General features: G+C 39.3%; 1 protein-coding gene across 2 annotated transcripts; it reads right to left on the bottom strand.

Annotated features, from left to right (window-relative positions):
• Positions 1-116: 116 nt before the first annotated feature.
• Positions 117-22,320, bottom strand: FBXL3 (F-box and leucine rich repeat protein 3). 2 transcript variants are annotated; one of them, XM_025874732.2, is made up of 5 exons: positions 21,941-22,320; positions 16,983-17,328; positions 13,340-13,462; positions 9,681-9,852; positions 117-2,611 (listed from the first exon to the last, which is right to left on the bottom strand). In XM_025874732.2, the coding sequence occupies exons 2-5, from the start codon at positions 17,325-17,327 to the stop codon at positions 1,968-1,970; spliced, it is 1,284 nt and encodes a 427-aa protein (XP_025730517.1). In that variant the 5' UTR covers position 17,328; positions 21,941-22,320; the 3' UTR covers positions 117-1,967. The 2 variants fall into 2 exon arrangements, with proteins under 2 accessions (XP_025730517.1, XP_073750518.1); XM_073894417.1 differs by having other exon boundaries at positions 22,126-22,264.
• Between the last annotated feature and the right edge of the window lie 1,224 nt (positions 22,321-23,544).

Raw genomic sequence — 23,544 nt, 5'->3', positions numbered from 1 at the left:
TAAACACTGTATTTATCAATACAAATTTGAAACTAAAACCCTAAATTTGTACGCCTCACTTGTTGGAAAATCAAGTACATGTTAGGGTAGTTTTTAAAAATTAAATAATACAAAGGCATTAGTAACTCTTTATTCTCAAATTGATAAAAGCATTTAACATACTTTACAGTATAAACAAAGTAAGTGCTATGCATTTTGCTTATAAAGTGACAAAGTATTTCAAGCATTATGTAATTCAATTTGTACAAAAAACTAAATTTCCAAATAAAGCTTTGGTTAGTAGAACTGATTATGTACTGTCAAATCCATTTTCCAAAGTTGTTCAAGGAAGAAAAGCTTCATCCACTAACACAGGTATTTCTTGTACAAAGCTATTTACTATTGGTGAGAGGGGAAAATATTACAATAATTGCTTTTAATTTCCAAGTCTGGATCAGCCTTTTTTCTTCTCATTTATATGTGGCCAGAATACCATAACTTTTGAAAAATCACCTTTTACTTTATTCTTAGGAAGGTAATCTATTTAAAAAATAGATTAGATCTGTAAGACTGTTAGTTTCCATAATTACCAAGATGCTTTCTAAAAGTTTCAAGCATTAATATATTAGTCCATTGGGGTAAATCACTTCTAATTTCCCTTAGGAAAGGTAATAATCTACTAGCACTAGTGCTCAGAATCAAAGCTTATATAATACCTAAAAAAACTAAATATAACCCAAAACTTAATATTTTTACAGCAATGTGTGGATAACCTTTATTCATATGAAAGTAATAAAAATGCTACCTAACTTAAATAATATAAAATAGCATTTTAACCAAATTAAAATCACAAAACTTAAGACATTTTTCTATTAAATTTTTCCAGTCCACTGAGAATATTTACTCAAAAATATGATTATGAACTTAAATATATCCTCCTTTAAGTTTACTTGTTTATGCTGAACTGTACAATTGGTGCTCCTTTTATTTTTGAAAACTCTACTTATAGAACTATTTAATTCCAAAATGGAAAAATGAGCCATCACTAAAATTCACTGGAAATAATATTCTTTCATGGAAATAATTTATAAACATTTTAAAGTTCTACCTTTAATTACTTCAATTTGGCTTTTTTATATAGATAAGTTTTTCATTTCAATTATTGTATAATACTTCAAAACTAGCTTTAACAAAGATAAAACCAAGGAGAACTGGTAAAGCATTCCTTACTTTACACTGGATGCCTCAAAGTGTCACATACATAGTAACATCACAGAAAAGAATTTATATGGTTTAGCAGATTATAGAGCAAACCTGAAAGTTTATACAAAGTTAAACACTGCCTCCCTTCCTGTTTTTTTCTTTTAATTTGATCTTGGCTCTGTTTATTATCCTTCTATAATAACCACTGACACTTCCAGTTTTCTAAGAGATCCAATTACTTATACATACCTCTTTAAACAGCTCTGTAACATATTTCAGAACATTCAACCAATCTCTTTCATTTGATACGACATATCCTACACATTTTTTCTCACAAAATGCTCTGTCCTGAGCTATATTAAACACCTTATAACAGGTGTATGTATAACTGAAGACCCTAAAATGTCAAGTTTACATTTTTAAAAAAATGCATAGAGAACATAACTTTGGAAAACCTATTAGTACTCACTTCTCAGATACTAGTATAGGTTTTGTTTCTTTCAGACTGTTAATCTTCAAAACTGGTTATTACTTTCAGATCTGAATGACATTTTAAAAGATTTTTTCTGAGCTTTGATTGCTATCAGGCTAAAGAAAGATGAAGTTTTCTGACCGAAACTGGTCCATGGGTCTTCCAGTAACATCCTTACATATTCAATGCAGGTATCAAATTTCCATGCTACAAAACAGAATTACATCAGAACTACAGGAAATAAACTCTTATGATAATACAATATGCTTAATGTTAAGGTGCTATTCATCATGCCCTACACATCATTCGGTCTTTACCAAGTAGGCATCATGTCTGGAAACCACACCCTACCGAGATGCTTGGACACCTCCCAATGGATCTGCTCCAAACTATATTTTTGGTCAGGAATTAATACTTCTTCCATAATGGATAACTGAGACAGGCGGCCACCACACATCTTCACAAACTCAACAAAGGCACTACATGAGACTTCACATTCCCCTAGTCCAATAGCTGACAAATTTTTACAACGTTCTGCAATGCGAATTAACTCTTCATCAAGTGGCCGTAATCCATTAGCACATACTACTAGTTCAACTAGTCTAGGGCATGTCATTCCCACACGGCCAAGCACATCTTTGCTTACTGATCTCCCAAAGTAAAGATGGGTGGCAGGTATTTCATACCGAAAGAATGGATCAAATTCCTCTTCATATAAAAAAAAATACATCACTAAGTTCACTTTTGGTGAATGTCTGATGAAAGCATCCCAGCTGCTCTTCTGAATAGTATGGAAGTGTGTCTGTCCAGGATTTTCACTAACCACATCAATGCGCAAATGTTCTAATCGGACGTGTTTTTCAGAAGATAAAGCAAGCAGCAATTCATCACTTAACAAGTGGTAATTCAGGGCCAGTTCACGTAAGCCATGACATTGATCAGCCACACAAAGGATACCTTGAAAGAGAAAAGACCTAATTATTTCCAAATTTTTGTACAAATTCATCATCTGTTCAAAAAATTTCATCAAGTACATGTCTCACAATAAAGGTTTACCATATTTCCCTATCACAAAGCTATACAATTTAAAATTTATATTGTTGGACTACCAGAAAGTCACAGTTAAAAACCTATTACTAATTCTGTCTATAAGAAAATGAGACCAATTCTAAATATGATACCTTAAAAAGACATGAAGCTCACTTAACAACTTAGATCATAAATTATTAATAAATACAGTTGACCCTTGAACAACACCGGGGTTAGGGGCACTGACCCCTGTACAGTTAAAAATCTGCACATAACTTTTGACTCTTCAAACATTTAGCCACTAATAGCCTACTGTTGACCAGATGCCTTATTGATAACATAGTCAATTAATACATATTTTGTATATTAAATATATTTTGTGCTACATTCTTACAATAAAGTTAGAAAAAAGAAAATACTAAGAAAATCGTAAGAGGAAATATATATATATAGTATAAATCTGTATTTATTGTAAAAAGTCCACGTGTGTGGACCCACAAAGTTCAAACCCATGTTGTTCAAGTGTTAGCTGTATGTTAATATTCCATAACTAAGTTTACCCCAGTAACAAATGGACAGTGTCATATTTTTTAAAAAAACTGATTATTAATACCAAACTTGCAGGTTAAGCCAAGAAAAATTATATGATCATTGCTACAGAGGCCAATGGACATTTTTTGAAATTGAAAACTTAATCCTAATTAAAAAGAAAAAAAAAGGTAAAGCCATACAAAAGAATCAATGTAACTAAATAAAACATTTGACAACTTTTTAAAAAAGCTTTTTTTTTTTTTTCAAGATTTTATTTATTTATTTGCGAAAGAGAGAATGAGAGACACAGAGCACGAGAGGGAAGAGGGAGAAGCAGACTCCCTGCTGAGCAGGGAGCCCGATGCGGGACTCGATCCCGGGACTCCAGGATCATGACCTGAGCCGAAGGCAGTCGCTTAACCAACTGAGCCACCCAGGCGCCCTAAAAAAGATTTCTAACACGTGAGCAACAGAGTTTTAACTAACAGTATATAATAAACTTATCAAATTTCCAAGACAAAAAATACCAAGATACCACTAGATAAATGAGTCAAAGATAAACAAATTCACATTCATGGAAATATTAAATATAACTAACATATTCTAACATATCCAGAAAACAGTTCTATAAATGTTTCCCTATACTTAGGGCACTATGCTTCAGAACTGCACCAAACCCCTATCAGCAGCAGATCTTACCAAAGGTCAGTACCTGATCAGTGAAATGGCCTAGAATAAAAATTCTACCCCAACCAGATGGCCTATACTACTTGATAAATGATCCATTCAAACCATTTATTTCTTGTGTTTAGAAACCAGGATAGGAACAAAACACATATATTATCTACTATTTATTGTATAAGTATGACATGTCAGGTACTAGATATGTTATCCCATGAATACTCAAAAAAATCTAGAAAAGTGTTATTTCTATTTTGAAGTCGATGCAGCTAAAGACAGCAAAGCTGGAATTCAAACAGACTGACTCTTAAGTTCATGTACTTAACTACTGGTTGAGAAGTGACAAGACAGGCATCAGTAAGACAAAGCTTAATAGCAGTGGAAGGAGAATATAGGCAACAGAATCAGTGAAGAGATAAACTGACTCATCAGTATAAGAGTCACAAAAGAGGGAATAAAAGACATCTGTGCTGGAGTGCCTGGGTGGCTCAGTTAAGTGTCTGATTCTTGGTTTCAGCTCAGGTCATGATCTCAGGGTCATGGGATTGAGCCCTGCACTGGGCTCCGTGCTCAGTGCAGAGTCTGCTTGTCTCTCTCCCTCTGCTCCTCCCCCTCCACCCTCTCTCTCTCTTTCTAAAATAAGTAAGATTTCATTTATTTTAGAGAGAGAGAGCACAAGCAGAGGGAGCGGGAGGCAGAGGGAGAAGCAGGCTCCCCGCGGGGCAAGGAGCCCGATGCGGGACTCGATCCTGGGACCCTAGCTAGGATCATGACCTGAGCCAAAGGAAGATGCTTAACCGAGTCACCCAGGCATCCCTAAAATAAATAAATCTTAAAAAAAAAAAAAAAAAGACATCTGTGCTTCACTCTTCAGCCACCTCAAAGTTTTTGTTCTCCATAAGGTGTGGATATACTTTGAAATAAATCATTACCCAGGATAACCTGATCTCTGTTCTTTACAATCTCATAAAGCCTGATAGAAAACAAATACATGGGGAATAGTAACCAAAGATGCAAATAAAAGAAACAGATACCATTTGATAACTATTAAAGCAGTTGTGGCAGGCATAATTCTAAAAATGGTTCCGAAGATCACACAACCTAACCCCCTGGAACTTGTAAATGTGATAAGATACCACTCCCATGATTATGTTACGTTATACAGCACAGTTGGCTTTAGGATTGTCCAGGTGGTTCTAATCTAATCACATGAGCACTTCAAAAGCTGAGTCCAGTTGCAGAAAAGAAGTCAGACTCAGAACTCTCTAGCTAAGCAGACAAGCTAGCTGAGCAAAGCCTATAGCTCTGACCTACAGAACTGTGATACTACTAAATCAGTGTTGGTTTAACCTGCTAAATTTGTAGTTGTTAGTTACGCAGCAATAGAAAACTCAAACAGGGGCGCCTGGGTGGCTCAGTCGGTTAAGCAACTGCCTTCAGCTCAGGTCATGATCCTGGAGTCACGGGATCAAGTCCCGGGCTCCCTGCTCAGCAGGGAGTCTGCTTCTCCCTCTGACCCTCCCCCCTCTCATGTGCTCTCTCTCTCTCATTCTCTCTCAAATAAATAAATAAAATCTTTTAAAAAAAAAAAGAAAACTCAAACAGTTACTATATGATTCAGCAATTCCACTCATAGGTATATAACCAAAAGAAATTAAGCCTTATGTCCACACAAAATCTTACATGAGTTTTCATAGCAGCATTGTTCATAACAGTCAAAACGTGGAAACCCAAATATCCATCAAATGAACAAAAGGTAAACGTGGCATATATCCATACAAAGGAATATTATTTGGAAATAAAAAGAAATGAAACACTGATATATGCTATAACTTGCACAGAAATTCATTATTGGTGGTATTATAAATTCACACAACTCATTTAGAAGAAAAAACAGTAAAAAGCATAAAAAAGATCCAGAACCTCTGACCTAGTTCTTCTACTTAATCATCTGTCCTATGGAAGAAATTAGTAGAAGGAAACCGCTATGTGCCAAAATAGTTCATTTTTTAAATCACAGCAAAAATGTAGAAATAAGTATCCAACCTTAAAAGAATTATAAGACAAAATGTTGGCTTATCAACAACACAGAATACTAAATAACTAAATGTTTATTATTTCAGCTGATACTTAAAAGCGTCTTCATATCAAGCACTGGTGCTAGGGCAGTAAAATACAACATGAACAAGACAGCCTTATCCTAATAGAAGGCAGCAGATAATGAAACAAGAATGCTCTGGGAGTCATAACAAGGGAATCAAGGAAGATTTCCCAGAGCTAACACAGTGGGACAGAAAGAATTAGAAGGATCAAGTGAGGGCAAGAGGTGAGGGAGAAGGAAAGTGAATAGTATTTCCCGTATAAACACCCAGTCGTGGAAGAAACACAAGCCTTCTAAGAACTAAAAGGAACTCAACATATAGTAATGCAAGTAAGGTAACATCTTTATGGATGAAGCCCAAGAGACATGCAAGGGCTAGATTATATGGGACCTTGTAAGCCTCAGTAAGGAGTTGGGATCTTACCTAAAGCATAGTGTGAAGAAAACGAGAAATCAGATTTGTATTTCAGAAAGATTACCGTCTGTAGCATGGAAATCACATTAAAGAAGAGCAGGCTGCAAGTTAGGAAATCAGTTTAAGAGGGTACTGCACAGGGGCGCCTGGGTGGCTCAGTTGGTTAAGTGTCCGATTCTTTTTTTTTTTTTAATTTTATTTATTTATTTGACAGAGAGAGACACAGCGAGAGAGGGAACACAAGCAGGGGGAGTGGGAGAGGGAGAAGCCGGCTCCCTGCCGGGCAGGGAGCCTGATGCGGGGCTCGATCCCAGGACCCGGGGATCATGACCCGAGCTGAAGGCAGACGCCCAACGACTGAGCCCCCAGGCGCCCCTAAGTGTCCGACTCTTGACTTCAGCTCAGGTCACAATCTCAGAGTGGTGAGATCGAGCCCCACAACGGGTTCCTCAATGAGCACAGAGTCTGCTTATCCCTCTCCCTCTGCTCCTCCTACCCACCCCACTCATGCTCACATCCTGTCACTCTCTTGCTCTCTTTTAATAAATCTCAAAAAAAAAAAAAAAGAGGACACTACACAAAGATTATGGGGGCCTGTACTAGAGTAGTAAGGGTGGAGATGAAGAAAGGTGCAGTGTCAGTTCAGGTTGCTTAACAGAATACCACAGACAGGGTGGCTTACGCAATAAACACTTATTCCTCACAGTTCTGGAGCCTGGAAGTCCAACATCAGGATGTTAATAGCATGGTCAGGTTCTGGTGAGGACCACAATTCTTGCTGGCTTGTGGATAGCCACCTTCTTGCTGTGTCTTCACATGGTGAAAAGGAGATCCTCTCTCCTGTCTCTTCTTATAAGGGCACTAATCCCATTTATGAGAGCTCTACCCTCATGACCTAACTCTTCCAACCCAATTCCAAACACCCCCACACTGCAACTCAGGGCTTCAGCAATATGAAAGGGGATTGGAGGGGGGATCGACACAGATCTTCAGTCCGCAGCATAGAGATTCAAGGCATACTTTAGGGATGGAGCCACCAGACCTTGGTGATTGAAGGGATGTCGAAAGGGTAGGAAGAATCAAGGATGTCTGTCAGGTCCCTGACAACTAGGATGGATGGTACCATTTACTGAGATAGCATAAAGGAAAAGGTGAGAGATCTGGATAGAGGGAAAAGAAAGTTCATTATTAGTCTGAATATCAATGAGACACTCCCAAGCAACTGGGCCATCGCAGCTTAACAAAGCTCTGGAGTTCCAGAGCAACTCTAAGTAGGAAGTGTTAACATATAGAATGAAACTGAAACCATAGATGACCATGACACAGCCCAGAGTTTGCACAGTAAAACAAAAAAAGGACCCAGCACAGAACACAGTGAAACACCAAAATTTAAGGAATGAAAAGAGAAATCAGTAAAAGAAATGGTAGAACAATCAGAGAGGAAGGAGGAAAATCAAGAGTACAGTATCAGAGTCAAGTCACTAGTATCAAATGGTGCCTAGAAATCAAGCAAGTAGACAACTATAAGGACTGTATGAAATGGGAAAGAAGTTTGATAAAATATTCAGTGAAGAAAAATAGAAAACAGCCCTTAATTTCAACTTCAAGAAAGAATAGTCCCACTATGCAAAATATGGATAGAAAGAAAATATGCAAATATGTTAAATTTTAAATTGAAATCCTCTATGGTTATACTCTTAAATTAAAAAGTATTACAAGTAACCCTCTTTCATTTCCCTTCCCTTCCTGAACAGCTTGCCCAAAAGCCATTAGGTAAGACCATGCAAGTTTAGACACACTATCAGAATTGATGTGTATGTTTAATAAAGTAAATGAACAGAAGATGGACCAGGATAAAGAGAATAATGAACTCATAGTCTCACAGAGAAACCAGAGACCCAAAGGCTCTCCTATATTATGGGAAATGCTGTAAGTTATGTTCAGAGTGCTACAGAAACAACACATGGGGGATCTAAACCAGAGAGAAGGAGGAAATAAGAACAAAACTGGATCATCTGAGCTCAATTCTGAAGGCTGGCCTGGAGTTAGCTAGATGAAGAAGTGGGGCGGGGGGGAACGGTATTCCACAAAGTACAATGTACTAAAGCACACACACAGGGACTAAGAACTGTAGTTATGTAGGACTCAAGTAAAAGCGTCATGTGAATGAATAGCAAATAAGATTAAAGAGGCAGGTGGAGATCAGGATACAAAGGGCCTTGTACCCTATCAAGCTATGAAATATGAACCACACTCTCACAGCAAACCTATACTGTAGATAGAAAATGTAACCAAGGTCACATCAGAAGTGCCAAAGGTCCATTCTTCTTAAATTATATTTTATTTAGATAATCACTTTCAGTAATAATCTAGAAGTAGCAGAAGCAGCTAGGGAATACTGCAATAGACCTAGCCATTCCCATCACCAAGACCCTCCATGTAGGACACATGGACAAGTAAGTAATCTCCATCCAAGAGGAAATCATTTTCTTGGGGGAAGGCCAGGCTTTAGTTATGGCAAGGAGGTGGGAAGTATTTAAAGACACCAAGGATTTAACACTATGTCTTAAAAAGAGGTTTCTCAAATAACACAGCCAAAAGACTGGGAGGGATGTCAACAGTGGGAGGATGTGTCAGAAGTGAAGCATCAGAGAGCAGTAATACCAAGTGCGAGTTTATACTTACTTTACAATATGAACCATTTAGAATTTAAATGATTTCAAACTGAGTAATGTAGTAATGCTTAGAAAATTCTATAAAAGTTGGAAAGAGCTTTCATAATGCTATTCCCCATTCAATGGGCTCTCAGCTCCAAAATTCAACATAGGAATAGGGTTATCTTGCAAAATGTAAGATGGCAACTTTAGCACAACTCTCCTCCCTCTACACAGTGAGAAGAAAAACAATTACTAAATTGCTGATTCAAAACCTACCCTGCTGGCTCAACTACAATTAGAGAAAATTCTATCTAACCTGAAGGGACACCTCAGGCAGATCTAATACTGTCTTTTTTTAAAATTTATCCATTTTCTTGCACAGGTTGGACACAAGTTGCCAAATAAGAGTAGAAAATAAGTTGAAAGTAAGTGTCTAGGCTAGGAATGCTACAGAATTTATGTTATTGTATTATGACATTAAAAATATGTTTATGCAAAAGAGATGAAATAATCATATTAACCCATCCACAAGGTTAATGATCACAGTTTTTAATTTGATAAATACATCAATACATTTTACTAACATGTCATCTGGCAAAAAGCACAACATACCTGCTGGAGAGACGTGAGGACAGCTGCTCATTTTCAGCAGCTTGAGTGTATCACTGTTGTTGGCCACTAGTACTTTGAGGGATGGATCATCTACTGGGGTATCATCTATTTTAAGCGAGGACAAGGATTTGGAGTTTACAAACACTACCGTCAGTGCAGAAATAAAGTGAGACTGAAAAGCAAAAAAATTAAAAGTTGCAATTTTCACAAATGAGAAGGGGGGTGTTCATATAATTCACATATGGTTCATCTGAACCCTAATGATATATTACTAACTGTTTTAGGCGTAGCATCCCTGCACTCTGTAAAAAAGAGATGTGACTATTTGCGATCTTTGAGGAAAATCTTTTCAGCTGTAGAAGAAAGAGATTTCAAGCCTTAGGGTGAGTCCTAAATCACAATAATCACTGGTAAGTAAGAAGACAAATTATGGATTCCAGGATGAGAACACCTCTCCAAAACTTCGTATCACATCTGGAAACCCTGCTCCGGTGTTTTATAACACTCAACTGCATTCTTTTTTGGTCTGATAATGACTGTTAAAATAGTAATAATTATTGGCATAATCATTAAAAATTATAACAAAAATCAACTCAGAAGCTATGAAAGACTTAGTTGGAATATAAAAGCTCACAGAAAATTTGATTCTAAAATAAGGAAAATCACACCTAAATAAAATTCCAAGTTTAAAACTCCTTTAAATATGTTAAATTGTCTATAATATTTTCAAGCCATGTTATTCTAATGTATTCTCCCACAAACGTACCAGTTATTATTATTGCATTTATTATATACATGTAATTATCTGCTGGACACAGAATCTGACCCTAAAGGAACCACTGTAGTACAGCAGGAATTAAAGCATGGTCAGAGTATGTAACTTGGAATCAGCTAAAACCAATGGACAAAGAATCCAGGAGTAGGAAAGAGAGGTAAACATATGCTCCAACATCTTCCTCTACATAACCAATCTCACCCTCCATTTTGCTTTATAAATTCACTACAGCAGTTAAAAGGAATGAGGGCAGGCTAACAGCCAAGAAAGTACAATGAAACACCATTTTCATGATCACATACCCTAACTTTCTTTTCCCCTACAATAACTGGTTAACTAATTAAATTTTGACCCATTTAAATGTTAATAGCTTTCTCCTACCACTTCGGCATCAAACTCAATTATATCTTGTACAGTCACATGTCATTAGTATACTCATGACTATCACTGCCTTTTCCTCATTTCCCTCAGATTTATCTCTGGTCAAATACATTTCTTTCATGTTCTCTTCAGTTCTCCCAAGATTTCCAAGATATAGCAATATCCTATTTCAATCTTCTACAAAGCCAAAAGGGGGGGGGGGGGGGGGGGGGGGGGAACAATATAAGCATCTTAGACCCATTTAATTAAGGAAGGAAGCCATCCTACTAGATGCATCATAGTACCCAAAGAAAAAACTACCAAAGTATTAGTACTAGATATGTATAATAATAATCCTTAGTAGTAAGAAAAAAGGAAATTAAATTTGTTCAGCATACCTTTTTTTTTTAATTTTTTTATTGTTATGTTAATCACCATATATTACATCATTAGTTTTTGATGCAGTGTTCCATGATTCATTGTTTGTTCATAACACCCAGTGCTCCATGCAGAACGTGCCCTCCTCAATACCCATCACCAGGCTAACCCATCCCCCCACCCTTCAGCATACCTTTTAATATGGTATGTTTTATACTATATATTTGTTTTTTAGCTATGCTATGTACGTAGAAAATCAATTCAGAATATATCATTTCCCATATAAGTCAGTGCTTTTTTTTTTTTTTTAAGATTTATTTGAGAGAGAGAGACACAGCGAGAAAGGGAACACAAGCAGGGGGAGTGGGAGAGGGAGAAGAAGGCTTCCCACTGAGCAGGGAGCCCGATGCGGGGCTCGATCCCAGCACCCTGGGATCATGACCCGAGCCGAAGGCAGACACTTAACGACTGAGCCACCCAGGCGCCCAGTGCTCTAACTGACTTAATCAGAATCTCCTGGACTGCTCATAGGAGGGGGAAATTCGGAACAGGAAAAGTAATCCAAAATCTCAAAGTTTCTAAAGGTGATTTTCACGTACATTAAGTTTGAGAGAACCACAGTGCTCTGACTCACGTACTTACAATCTTAAAATGTTGAACAGAGTATCTTACCCATCTCCCTTACCTCACATGAGGAAAACATTTAATCTCAAATGTATGTAAGGAAACTTTTAAAAAATCAATTAAGGGGCTCAGGTCATGATCTTAGGGTCATGCGATCAAGCCCCATGTTGGGCTCCACATTAGGTGTGAAGCTTGCTTGGGATTCTCTCTCTCCCTCTCACTCTGCCCCCAACCCCAGCCACTCATGCTCGCTCTCTCTCAAAAAATAAAATCAATTAAGACTTTGTAATCAACTGGTGATACATTTGTTACTGATATTCCATTCCATTACCACCTGGGTTATAACACACACTCAATTTAATACTATTTCTTCCTGAATCACCCTAGTAAATTAAACTGTTAGATGTGTTATATGGGTATCTATATTTCAGTTTGCAGTGTACTCTGAAAAAAACCTTTCAAATTATTGCTGGATGCTAACCTACCCAACATCAGCTAACAACTCAGGGGGCCTTTATCAATTGCCTTTCTAAAAATGCACACTTGGGGTGTCTAAGTGGCTTAGTCGGTTGGGCGTCTGATTCTTGATTTCAGCTCAAGTCATGATCTCAGGGTCACGGGATCAAGCTCCACACTGGGCTCCATGCTGGGTGGGGATTCTTCTTGAGATTCTCTCCCTCTCCCCCTCCCTTTGCCCCTCCTTCACATTCGAGCGTGCTCTCTAAATTAAATAAATAGGGCTGCCTGGGTGGCTCAGTCGTTAAGCGTTTGCCTTTGGCTCAGGTCATGATCCCAGGGTCCTGGGAGCGAGCCCCGCACTGGGCTCCCTGCTCAGCGGGGAGTCTGCTTCTCCCTCTCCCTCTGCTGCTCCCCCTACTTGTGCTCTCTCTCCGTCAAATAAAATCTTTAAAAAATGTGAATAAAAAAATTAAATAAATCTTTAAAAATGCACACTTATTTTTCTCCTTTGAGACTAGTTATTAGAGACACCATATAATTACATGCAGGATTATGTTAGAACATATATATATGAATATAAATAGTTCACTCTTCACCAAAAAGAAAAGGTTTTCTTTAAATAAAATCTATGCATTAATCCAAGCTGCACTAATTTTTGCTCAAGAATAAATCTTTACACATTTACCAGAAGATTTTATAAGTGAGCTATATATGTTCTCACTACTGGCACTGTCTACTTTTCTTTGATTATAATTTCACCAATCTGCTCTGAAAGTCCAAAAAGGGGCTGCTATATGTCTTTTTTCTAATATGCTTGTTTCTCAGTTTTACTTAGTCTCTGTTAGTATGTCCCCTCTGCAAATTCAAACTTTTCCCATCAAGAAGTACAAGGTAATCAGAAAAAGGAAAAGCTTTTTTAAAAATCCTACTGCCTAACCATCTAAATAGTAACCAGTTTTCCACTGAGTATACTATTTTTCTTACACTCTTATTGTCACTACAAGAAATGGGCAGGGCTTCATTCAATTTCTCAGTAACTGCCAATAACAAAACCAGCAAATACCTTTGGTAAATCCATAAAGCTTGGCCGAGCCGTTGAAATAAGTCCAAGTGTTTTTAAAGAGCAATTTACCAGCTGCGATAATATATCACAAGCTGCTTCAGCTGATTCTTTGCTGCTGTCCACCTTAAAAAAGAACACATCATTTAGCCATGCATATATTTACATTTCTCTGTGTAATCTTATTTTTACAAAAGCACGAACAGTTATTAGTTTATTACATTACAAAGAGTATTTATTCTTTCAATCATATACCCTCACATACATGTCTCCCTGAAAAATTTTAAGTGCAATTGTCAAGACTTAAATTTTGTTATGATACAATATATACTTAATGTTGAAAGGACTTGGTTTTTAAGTTGATTTATTCCAAACTGACCGTATGATATATAACCTAATGGAACACATGAATTTATAACCTCTGAAAAATAATTATATATTTGGTAGTGGATCTGATTCTACATGCAAATACAGTGTCTATGGTACACGTTTCAAGGAACCATAAAGTGAGCATTTACTCAAAAGGTTCAAATCAGTCACAACCTGGGATTCATCATTAATGATATTAATGGAAAGATGAATGTGAAATAAAATAAGGACATCTGACCAGTGAAGCATGAAAATCTGAACCAAATGAGAAGCAGCTGCTCCCACACATAAACATTTCCTGGAGGAAGAGTAATATGGACAAAAACTCCTGTAGGATATGAGAAGGAGCTCTTCTACCAAAGAGGAAGTTTTCCCTGGACTAAAAAACATCTTAAGAGAGACTACTTAAAAGTAATATTACTTTCATTTCCAGATTGATGTACACTACCTTAACCCAAAAATGTTCTCAAGAGCTGGTTGTAAAACTGATGGACTATTTCAGAAGTGTTTGTAATACTTTTCATTGGCTAAGTATTTCTACACAAGTGGTTCCAATGTGTGCTCCCTAGACCAGCAGCATCAACAACACCTGAGAAGCAGTTAGAAATGCAAATTCTCATGCTCAACCCAGATCATCTCAATCAGAAACTCTGGGGGTGGGACCCAGCAATCTTTGTCTCAACAAGCACTCCAGGTGTTTATGATGCACATAAAGTTTGAGAACCACTGTTCTATACGCATAATTGACTACAAGCCTGTCTAGCCTAGTTAGTGATAAACTGAACACAAATATAATCAGGAGAGCTCAGGAGAATCTTAACAGTATGGTTCTTTTGGTAAATCAGAAATTGTATCTCAGGAAAATAAACAATCCCTAATAAAAATGTTTAAACTTAGCCATTCTGACTGGTGTGAGGTGAAATTAACAAGTCAGGAAACGACAGATGTTGGCGAGGATGTGGAGAAAGGGGAACCCTCCTACACCGTTGGTGGGAATGCAAGCTGGTGCAGCCCCTCTGGAAAACAGTATGGAGGTTCCTCAAACAGTTGAAAATAGAGCTACCACATGACCCAGCAATTGCACTACCGGGTATTTACCGCAAAGATACAAATGTAGTGATCCGAAGGGGTACATGCACCCCAATGTTTATAGCAGCAATGTCCACAATAGCCAAACTATGGAAAGAGCCAAGATGTCCATCGACAGATGAATGGATAAAAAAGATGTGGTGTATATATACAATGGAATATTATGCAGCCATCAAAAGGAATGAAATCTTGCCATTTGCAACGACGTGGATGGAACTGAAGGGTATTCTGCTGAGCGAAATAAGTCAATCAGAGAAAGACATGTATCATATGATCTCACTGATATGAGGAATTCTTAATCTCAGGAAGCAAACTGAGGGTTGCTGGAGTGGTGGGGGGTGGGAGGGATGGGGTGGCTGGGTGATAGACATTGGGGAGGGTATGTGCGCTATGGTGAGCGCTGTGAATTGTGTAAGACTGTTGAATCACTGACCTGTACTTCTGAAACAAATAATACATCATATGTTAAAAAAAAAAAAGACAGTAGGAAGGGAAAAATGAAGGGGAGGAAATCAGAGAGGGAGACGAACCATGAGACATATGGACTCTGAGAAACAAACTGAAGATTCTAGAGGGGAGGGGGGTGGGGGGGGATGGGTTAGCCTGGTGATGGGTATTAAAGAGGGCACGTACTGAATGGAGCACTGGGTGTTATATGCAAACAATGAATCATGGAACACTACATCAAAAACTAATGATGTAATGTATGGTGATTAACATAATAAAATAAAGAAAAAGTTTAAACTTATAGGACAGATGGTTTTGTGAGGGTTATACAAGTTGGATACAGCTGAATTGTGTCACATGGCTGTAAAGGAGTTTAACACTGACCCAGCCAACCCCCTGGATGCAAGTGGTCTTAAACATATAAGATTAATGTATTATGCTCATCTTTTCTCAAATTTACCATTAGAATACTCTTAGACAACTCAAAGATGACTGAAACCAAGGAAGGCTCTTGAAGTTTCTTCATGGGGAGGTGAGGGGAGGGACAACACTCAAGGAGTTCTTGGATTTGTTTGATTCTCTCACCATTTCCTCACCCTTACCCTCAGTTAGGGTTGCCAGACAATATACAGGACATCCACTTAAGTATTATGTCCCAAATAATGAATGGAACATATTTATACCAAATTATTTGTTGATTATCTAAAATCAAAATTCAATTAATAGACATCCTCTATTTTTACTTGCTAAACCTACCAATCCTACCCCCAGTGGGCTAAGTGCCTTTGTGCATTTTTCTGGTAAAATGGCCAAATGTACCCAACCATTCCCATCACCACCTCTCTCCTCCTCTTCAGACACATGTGGAAGAATAAGCAAGTAATCTTCATCTAAAAAGGAATGACACCCTTGAGAGAGTCAAGACTAGTTTCTGCAAAGAACTCTGGGTTAAGAACCATTGCTTTATCTAGGTTTAATCTGACCTATTTAACAACTGCTACCTATGGGTAATCAGATATTCCATATGTTACTTTGCAACAACTGTCAGGTATGTTAAAGGTTTAGTAAACACGTCTACATTCCATTACTCATCCTCAGAACAAAACATTATAAGCCTCTGTACTCCTATAAACCACTGTGATTCCTTAAACTATTCCAGACAGCTCAAAAAGCCACCCCACTTAATTTCTTTCATCACTGCATGAACTCCAATATGTCCCTTCTGGCAATGAAAAGAAACAAACAGTTCTCTTTGGCATTCTTCCACACACCTTCTCCTATTTCTCTCTAAAATATATTCATCTAAACCTTTTACATAATATTTCTGTATCTCCTTTTTCTTTGAAGACCCTATATCATAAAGCCATCAATAAGCAGAATTCAGTCCCTATTAAACAGTAACAGCAATTAAGTTTAGTCAATCATAATCTCCACATTTATTTTATATTTCTTTTTCCTCAAATTAACAATAATTCAATGTGACTGTCAGCTATGGTAAATGATTTATGCTTATTTAATAGTTGCTTCTGTTCTTTTAAAAAATTATCAGTAATTATGATTCAATGGAGTTATTTAGCTCAAATATATTTCTGACAGCTTCTAAGGTATGCAGTAATTCTCAACCTTTAAGAACTTTCTCTAAAAAGGCAGTATTTTAAAGACAGGGGAAGACATACTGGTTTAGGACAAAAAAAGCCAAAACAAAATATGCTTTATTTTTTAAAAGGATTTAAAGTATTACCTTGAAGCTGACATATTGCAGATGGTTTGAATGTCTTTTAATAATCTGTTTGATCAGCTCTGGATGTGTAGCTTTCAAGTAAGATGTAGCTGGCTGATTCAGTTCAAATTCGAAACATCTCCACAAGTCAGGCATGTGAAATACCTGGTTCCAGTTGCGGCAAACTTGTGAAGCATGAGCCCGGTCAAGAAGAGGCAAATACTTAAATACTTGGAGAATAATGTCCTGAAGGAGATTACCCCAATCACAAGTCTGAGAATGCTCATTTGTAGTCCTCAGTTTCTTAGACTTCTCTGCAGTACCTTCCGATGAATTATGGTCACTATCTCTTCCTCCTCGTTTCATCCTATTCAGAAAAATGCATCATTTTTTTTCATACTTAACTTTTGAATAAAAATAAATCCAATACTCATTCTGTCACTGAGATGCATATGTATGTTTATAAATAGAAACACAAACATGCAAAAAGAACTGGACCAGTAATTCAAGGAGAATATCAAAACAAAATATAATGAAAAATGCCAGTGGAGACCAACTGTTATTTTACAGGTGTTTTTAAACATCTGTTTTTATACTGTACTACTTGGGTGAGGGGAAGAATCATGATTTTGAAACTAAACCAAGAATTATATTTCAAAAACTGTAGTCAACTAAAAGGAATATAAAAAAGAATCTACGGTGATACTTTCCAAAGGTTCTTAACAGACCTGTACCTCTGAAACAATAATACATTATATGTTTTAAAAAAAGAAGATAGTAGGAAGGGAAAAATGAAGAGGGGGAATTGGAGGGACGGACGAACCACGAGAGACTATGAACTCTAGGAAACAAACTGAGGGTTCTAGAGGGGAGGGGCTGGGGGGATGGGTTAGCCTGGTGATGGGTATTAAGGAGGGCACGTACTGCATGGAGCACTGGGTGTTATATGCAAACAATTAATCATGGAACACTACATCAAAAACTAATGATGTAATGTATGGTGATTAACATTAAAATAAAATTAAAAAAAAATCATCTAAGGATACCTGCTATATCTGAGTTAAATTCAAGGACACCACAGTCCCAAGGACCTTTAGAAAGGATTTGAATTAAGTAGCCAACAGATCTTTCCACACTGAATAGTCTGTGATATGCATTACTGCCAGATGCAATCTCTGCTTAAAATAAACAAATCCATCCCTACTATGCACAGGTCCAAAATGTGGTTTCTTCTTCCAACACATCAGTTACTATTGCAATGTTTACCCTAAACTGTATTTTTTTTTTTTTAAAGATTTTATTTATTTGACAGAGAGAGACACAGTGAGAGAGGGAACACAAGCAGGAGGAGTGGGAGAGGGAGAAGCAGGCCTCCCGCGGAGCAGGGAGCCCGATGCGGGGCTCAATCCCAGGACCCCGGGATCATGACCTGAGCTGAAGGCAGACGCTTAACGACTGAGCCACCCAGGTGCCCCACTAAACTGTATTTCTGAACTAGGTATGTATTTACTCTGTATATATGTACTACCTTCATTCCATTTGTTTTTTTGTAATGGTCTTTGTTGCAAAATAGTAGCATGGTTAAGAGAATGGGCTCTGGGGAATCAAGCTCCCTGGGTTTGAACTGTGGCCCTACCTCTCTTCGTTATGTGGCCTTGAACAAATTACTTGACCTTCCTGTGCGCTTCAGTTTGTAAAGTGGGGATAATAACGCACAGGGTTCTTGTGAGGAATTAAATAGTATTAGGGCTTGAAAGGAGATAGAGAATGTTGAATTCAGGTACAGGAAAGCAGTCTAGCATTAAAGACATTACAATGTATGACACAAAAATGAAGTATGTGTGAGAAAGTGCAAGAACACATGTTTATGTATAAGAAACACACACCGGAAGTAGATTCACCACAGTAACGTAACTATAATAAGTGGGATTATACTGTATTATATATTAACAATGTAGTAATGAGATTATAATAGTGGCATTACAGTTGAATACTGTTTTGCCAATATTATATGCGTTTGTCTATAATATATGCATTTCTTTTAATGTCAATGAATTACATTTTAATCAGATAAAAAGGTCTTGTTTTGATTTGTTATTTGGAAAAGTACTGCAGGCTCCAAACTGAAGGGGGTAATTGCAGATCAATCACTAGTACCCCTGTTTAGTTTAGGCCTGCAACACTTTTATCTCTAGAGAATAGTTCTGGCAGGGTAGTGGTTTCGATTTGGAGTCACAGCTTTTGGAAAGAATGGCTTGTGGCTCCAACTCCCTTCTTCTGGCATATGAGTGTGTAAGAATTTCTGATTTCTGTGTGGGATGAAGGATGTGCATATGCATGACTCTTAACCAAATTATGTCTCTGTAGACTCTCTCTATCCAACAGCTAGCAAAACTTGTAAAAGAGGACTGGCGGCTGGAAGGAAACAATGGCAAAGGCCCCTTGGCCTTCATGCCATTAGAATCTGCCCAGGAGGTCTTAGCACATGTGCAATAAATGAACTACATTCCTCACTGATCCTACTTCCAACTATGTGAGTTAAACAACTAGCAAGGGGAGAGGAAAGAAGAAAACAGAATGACAGAGGTGATGGCAAGAGGGTAGTTTTATGGAAGATTAAAACTTGGGTGTGAATCTAAGAATACATTTTTGAATGTGTTTGGAGAAAAGGTAGTATAATCTACAATATAATCTTTAATATAAAAAAAAAACCTTCTAGTAATAATATCCCACTAGAGGTTGAGGTAACACTGTCACTATGACCCATTTTTCGGCCCTACCTTATCCTGAAGGCTTAATTTTAGCACAGAAAATTTGGGTCAAAGAACAAAGAGTCTGCTGCCCACCAAACTCACAATTTGGCTTATAATTTCTCTTCTGACTGCCTAAAATCACTCATAATTTCGAGATGCACAGATTCAAAAAAGAATGAAACTGTCTTTATAATTTCTACTCCTTAATATACAATGCTGACTGCCTGTTTCTGGAGAAAATCTTCTAAAACGATAATTATTCAACTTACAGATGGAATGATTCATTTTACTTTAGAATATAGGGATATATAAACAATAAAATGACAGCCTTATTTACACAATTTTCTTTGCTAATACTTTGCTGATGCTAACAATAGGTACTTTCCTTTGTCTATTACAGCCCTGTTTTAAATAAAAGTATGTTTCAATACCCTTCCAAGTTGAGGGGAGAAAAAAGGTGCCATATCGAAAAGACATATGCAACCCTGAGGAATAGTATCTCTTGGTCTAGATATAAGACTGTATGATCACCAAAGTATATTTTAAGCACTTACCAGTTTATGAAAAGCTGAACAAAAGTCTACAAATTGTCATATGTAATATGACTGTAATATGTCAGTCAAGAGTCTATGTCAGCAAGAGAAAAATGCAAGGCCAAATGCTGATAAAAATGGTTCTCTGTATTATTTTCATTCATGCATGAAAATAAAAGAACACTGTAGGCGTCTAATAAAATTTTTAAATGTCAGTTTTTTCCAAGATGATCTCAAGTATTTTATTAAATCTATTTACACATGAAGCTTTGCTGTATAAACAATTCAGAGCATCCACCAGTCTGCAAAAAATTTACATCAGTGGAGTTTTAAATGGAGTTTTAAAACAGGAGTTCTCCTGTTTTAGTCAAAGTGAAAACACCTCTTATATTTGAACAGGAGTGCAGAGGAGGAAGCTGGACAATAAATGTCAATGAGACTTTGCAAAGCACGAAAATCAGGCTTCTTCAGGGCTCCAGCAGTTCCATTTCAAACTGCAACTTCTCCAGGCCCCAAATAATTCATGCAACTTAGGCCCCAAGAACACTTGGTAGGGATTGATATTATCATGATGCACCAAAGGGGGGGGACACTAATAAGGAAAAACTACAGACTAGTTGAGCAGCACAGGGAGTTACTGAACTCTTAACATTTCCATACACTCTGAAAGAAGCAGTAAACTCGTTCATTAGAAGAAGCGCTGAGAACACTCAGCTGTGTGTCCACCATTTGTATTAAGCACTTTTAGTAAACTGTGCATGTAGTGATTGTAAAAGCCCATTTGTACTGAGCTCTAAAAAGCCTCTTTTGGCATCACATTCCCTTTCCGTTTGTGTTCTGCTTTGACTAACATCAAAATTAATCTGCATTCTTCGGCTGGAATACAAAGAAAAAAAAAGTGGGAAGAGATTAATTCTCAGAACTAGATGGTAGGAAGACTGTGGTGATGAAAATATATGTAGCGGTTATTTGTAGAAAACTCAGAGTGGAGGGCATTATTATAAATATTTCAAAAGAAGGAGAAAAAAAGACTAATTAAGAGATCTGGGCCACTGGATTGGACATCATCAGCAACAAAATAATGGTAATCTACCCTCTTAGCTTGGAGATGCACGTCAGTCATTTAACAGGCTGCTTCCTGATCCCTATATGCAACTCCACCTGAAACGCTGCCCACGCCTAAGGCAGGCGCGAAGCTGCTCATCGCAAGTTGACCAAGTTTTCTACTTGGCTACGGGGCCGAAGCGTCCCCTCCTCCTGCGCCACCTCCACGGATTGGCTCTCCGACATTTCGCACGCGCTCTACCCTGGGCAGTCTGTTTTGACATCTTAACGCCCCTCGTTTTTCAAGCTACACACACGGGCACAGCCCACGCCGGGAAGAGCGTGGCAGAGCGCAAGCTCTACGGTGCCTGTCACCAATCCCCGTCGAGGGTAATAAAACCCGGCGACAACCCCGAGCCCGCACACGCACCACGCCTTGTTGACATGTTTTGAAGCAGGCATCGCGGGGAAACGCCCCCAAGCAAGCTCCAAGGTCTGGGCGCCGCGCTCCGCCCGACGCTCCCGAGGGGCGGCCAGAACGCGCCCGGGACCCCGCGCCCCCGACCCGCCCTGCCGCCCGCGAAGGTCGGCGGACCCACCCCCGCCCCGCCGTCACCGGGGGGCTCTGGCCCTGCCCCTCCGCCGTTACCTGCTGCCGCGGGCGGCTTCCCGCACACACCACCCCGGGCTCCGGGGACGGCGGCGGCGGCCGGTCCCGCGGCTCTCACATGAGGCCCCCCGGGGGCCCCGCTTCGCGCTCCCGCCGCCGCGGCCCCCCGCGCTCCGCCCGCATCCGAGGCTCTGGTCCCGCGGCGGACGCCAACGCGGCTCCACCTTTGCGGCTCTGGCTGCCCCAGGAGAAAACTTCTTTTTCAGTCCCGCGCGGTCCGCGTCCTCCTTCCGAGACCCCTTGTCGCCGCAAAAGACTCCTTCAGCGAGTCGCGGCCACCGCGTAGGTCCCCGCCGCCTCGGCCCAGACAGCGGCTCCAAAATGGCGCCCGGGGCTCGCGGCCGCGCGCTTTCCCCGGCGCGTCTCCGCCCGAGAAGGCGGGCGCGTCTCCGCCCGAGAAGGCGGGCGCGTCTCCGCCCGAGAAGGCGGGCGCGTCTCCGCCCGAGAAGGCGGGCGCGTCTCCGCCGGGGCGCGCCCGCGGAGGGCGGGGGAAGGTGGGAGTGGGCCGCGCCCGCCGGGAGCGCGCACCGCCGGTGCCGACGGGGGCCTCCGCCTTCCGATTCCAGGAGAGTCGGCCGCCTTTCTCCCCGACACGCTACTGCTCCTTTTAGGGGAGTTTTCGTTTCGAAGCCAGTGTGGGAGGGCTGGAACGAGCTAGATGGCTAAAAAGCTATCTGCTGTTGAAACTGGAAAGTTTAGGGAGATGGAGCAGGAAGGGAGGAAAGGAGGGACTGTCTCCGCAGCCAGCGGCAAACGCACAGCTGGTTCGCGGCAGAAAAATCAACTCAGCTGCTGACGGCGGACACACCTCCGCGCTGCCAGGCGGGGCTTCGGCTGGGCACGCCTGCGCCGCGGAACCCGAGGGGTTAAAATACAGGCTCTAAAAACTGACACACAGCCTAGGTACGTATAGGTGATTTTAAAAACTATGAGGAGTCAGGGAAGAATGGTGGCAGTGTTAACGATGGGATTACAAATGATTTTTATATTTAAAGTTTGTATTTTCCAATTTTTCTAAAACCATCTTTTTGTCATCAGAGTTACTACTTTTTAAAACTACCTTTATAAAGTAGATAGACTCCTGAAATTTGAGAACAGCTTTCTGAAACACAATGAGAAAGTGTAAAGGAGTAGATGGCTATTTAAAAGATAACCCCCAGGTGAAGCCTTTGTGTCTTAAGGGCTGCCTACTTAGCTTGTTTTAAAAGTTCGGATTTTTAGACCCTGGGTTTTCTTAAAGTTAGAAATGTCCTTAGGTACAAAATCATAACTTGAATCATGCACCAAACCTCCGGCCTTCCTCCAAAATAAAAAGAAAGTTATTTTTCACCCCAAGAGGTCTTCTCTGTGATCTGCCCCATGTGTAAGAGCCTGGAAGCAGTGATGCCCAGCGAGTGCTCTACTCTTCTATCGCTCCCCAGAAATCAACCTTGGAAGCCATGTGTAAAATTACATTAAAATTCAGTGTGGGAAAATGCCATCGGTTCTTTGTTGAGGGCCTGGCTATCTGATCATCAGGTCAAATGGAACAGAGTCTCTCGCCACATAATAATGTGGATGGATCTGAACAGCAACATTTTTTT

Source organism: Callorhinus ursinus, unplaced genomic scaffold (assembly GCF_003265705.2).
Source record: "Callorhinus ursinus isolate GAN/ISIS: 27379988/994484 unplaced genomic scaffold, GSC_fseal_2.0 scaffold7, whole genome shotgun sequence".
Taxonomy (NCBI): domain Eukaryota; kingdom Metazoa; phylum Chordata; class Mammalia; order Carnivora; family Otariidae; genus Callorhinus; species Callorhinus ursinus.
The sequence above is the reverse complement of the archived record's forward strand: the minus strand, read 5'-3'. Positions and strand labels throughout refer to the sequence as shown.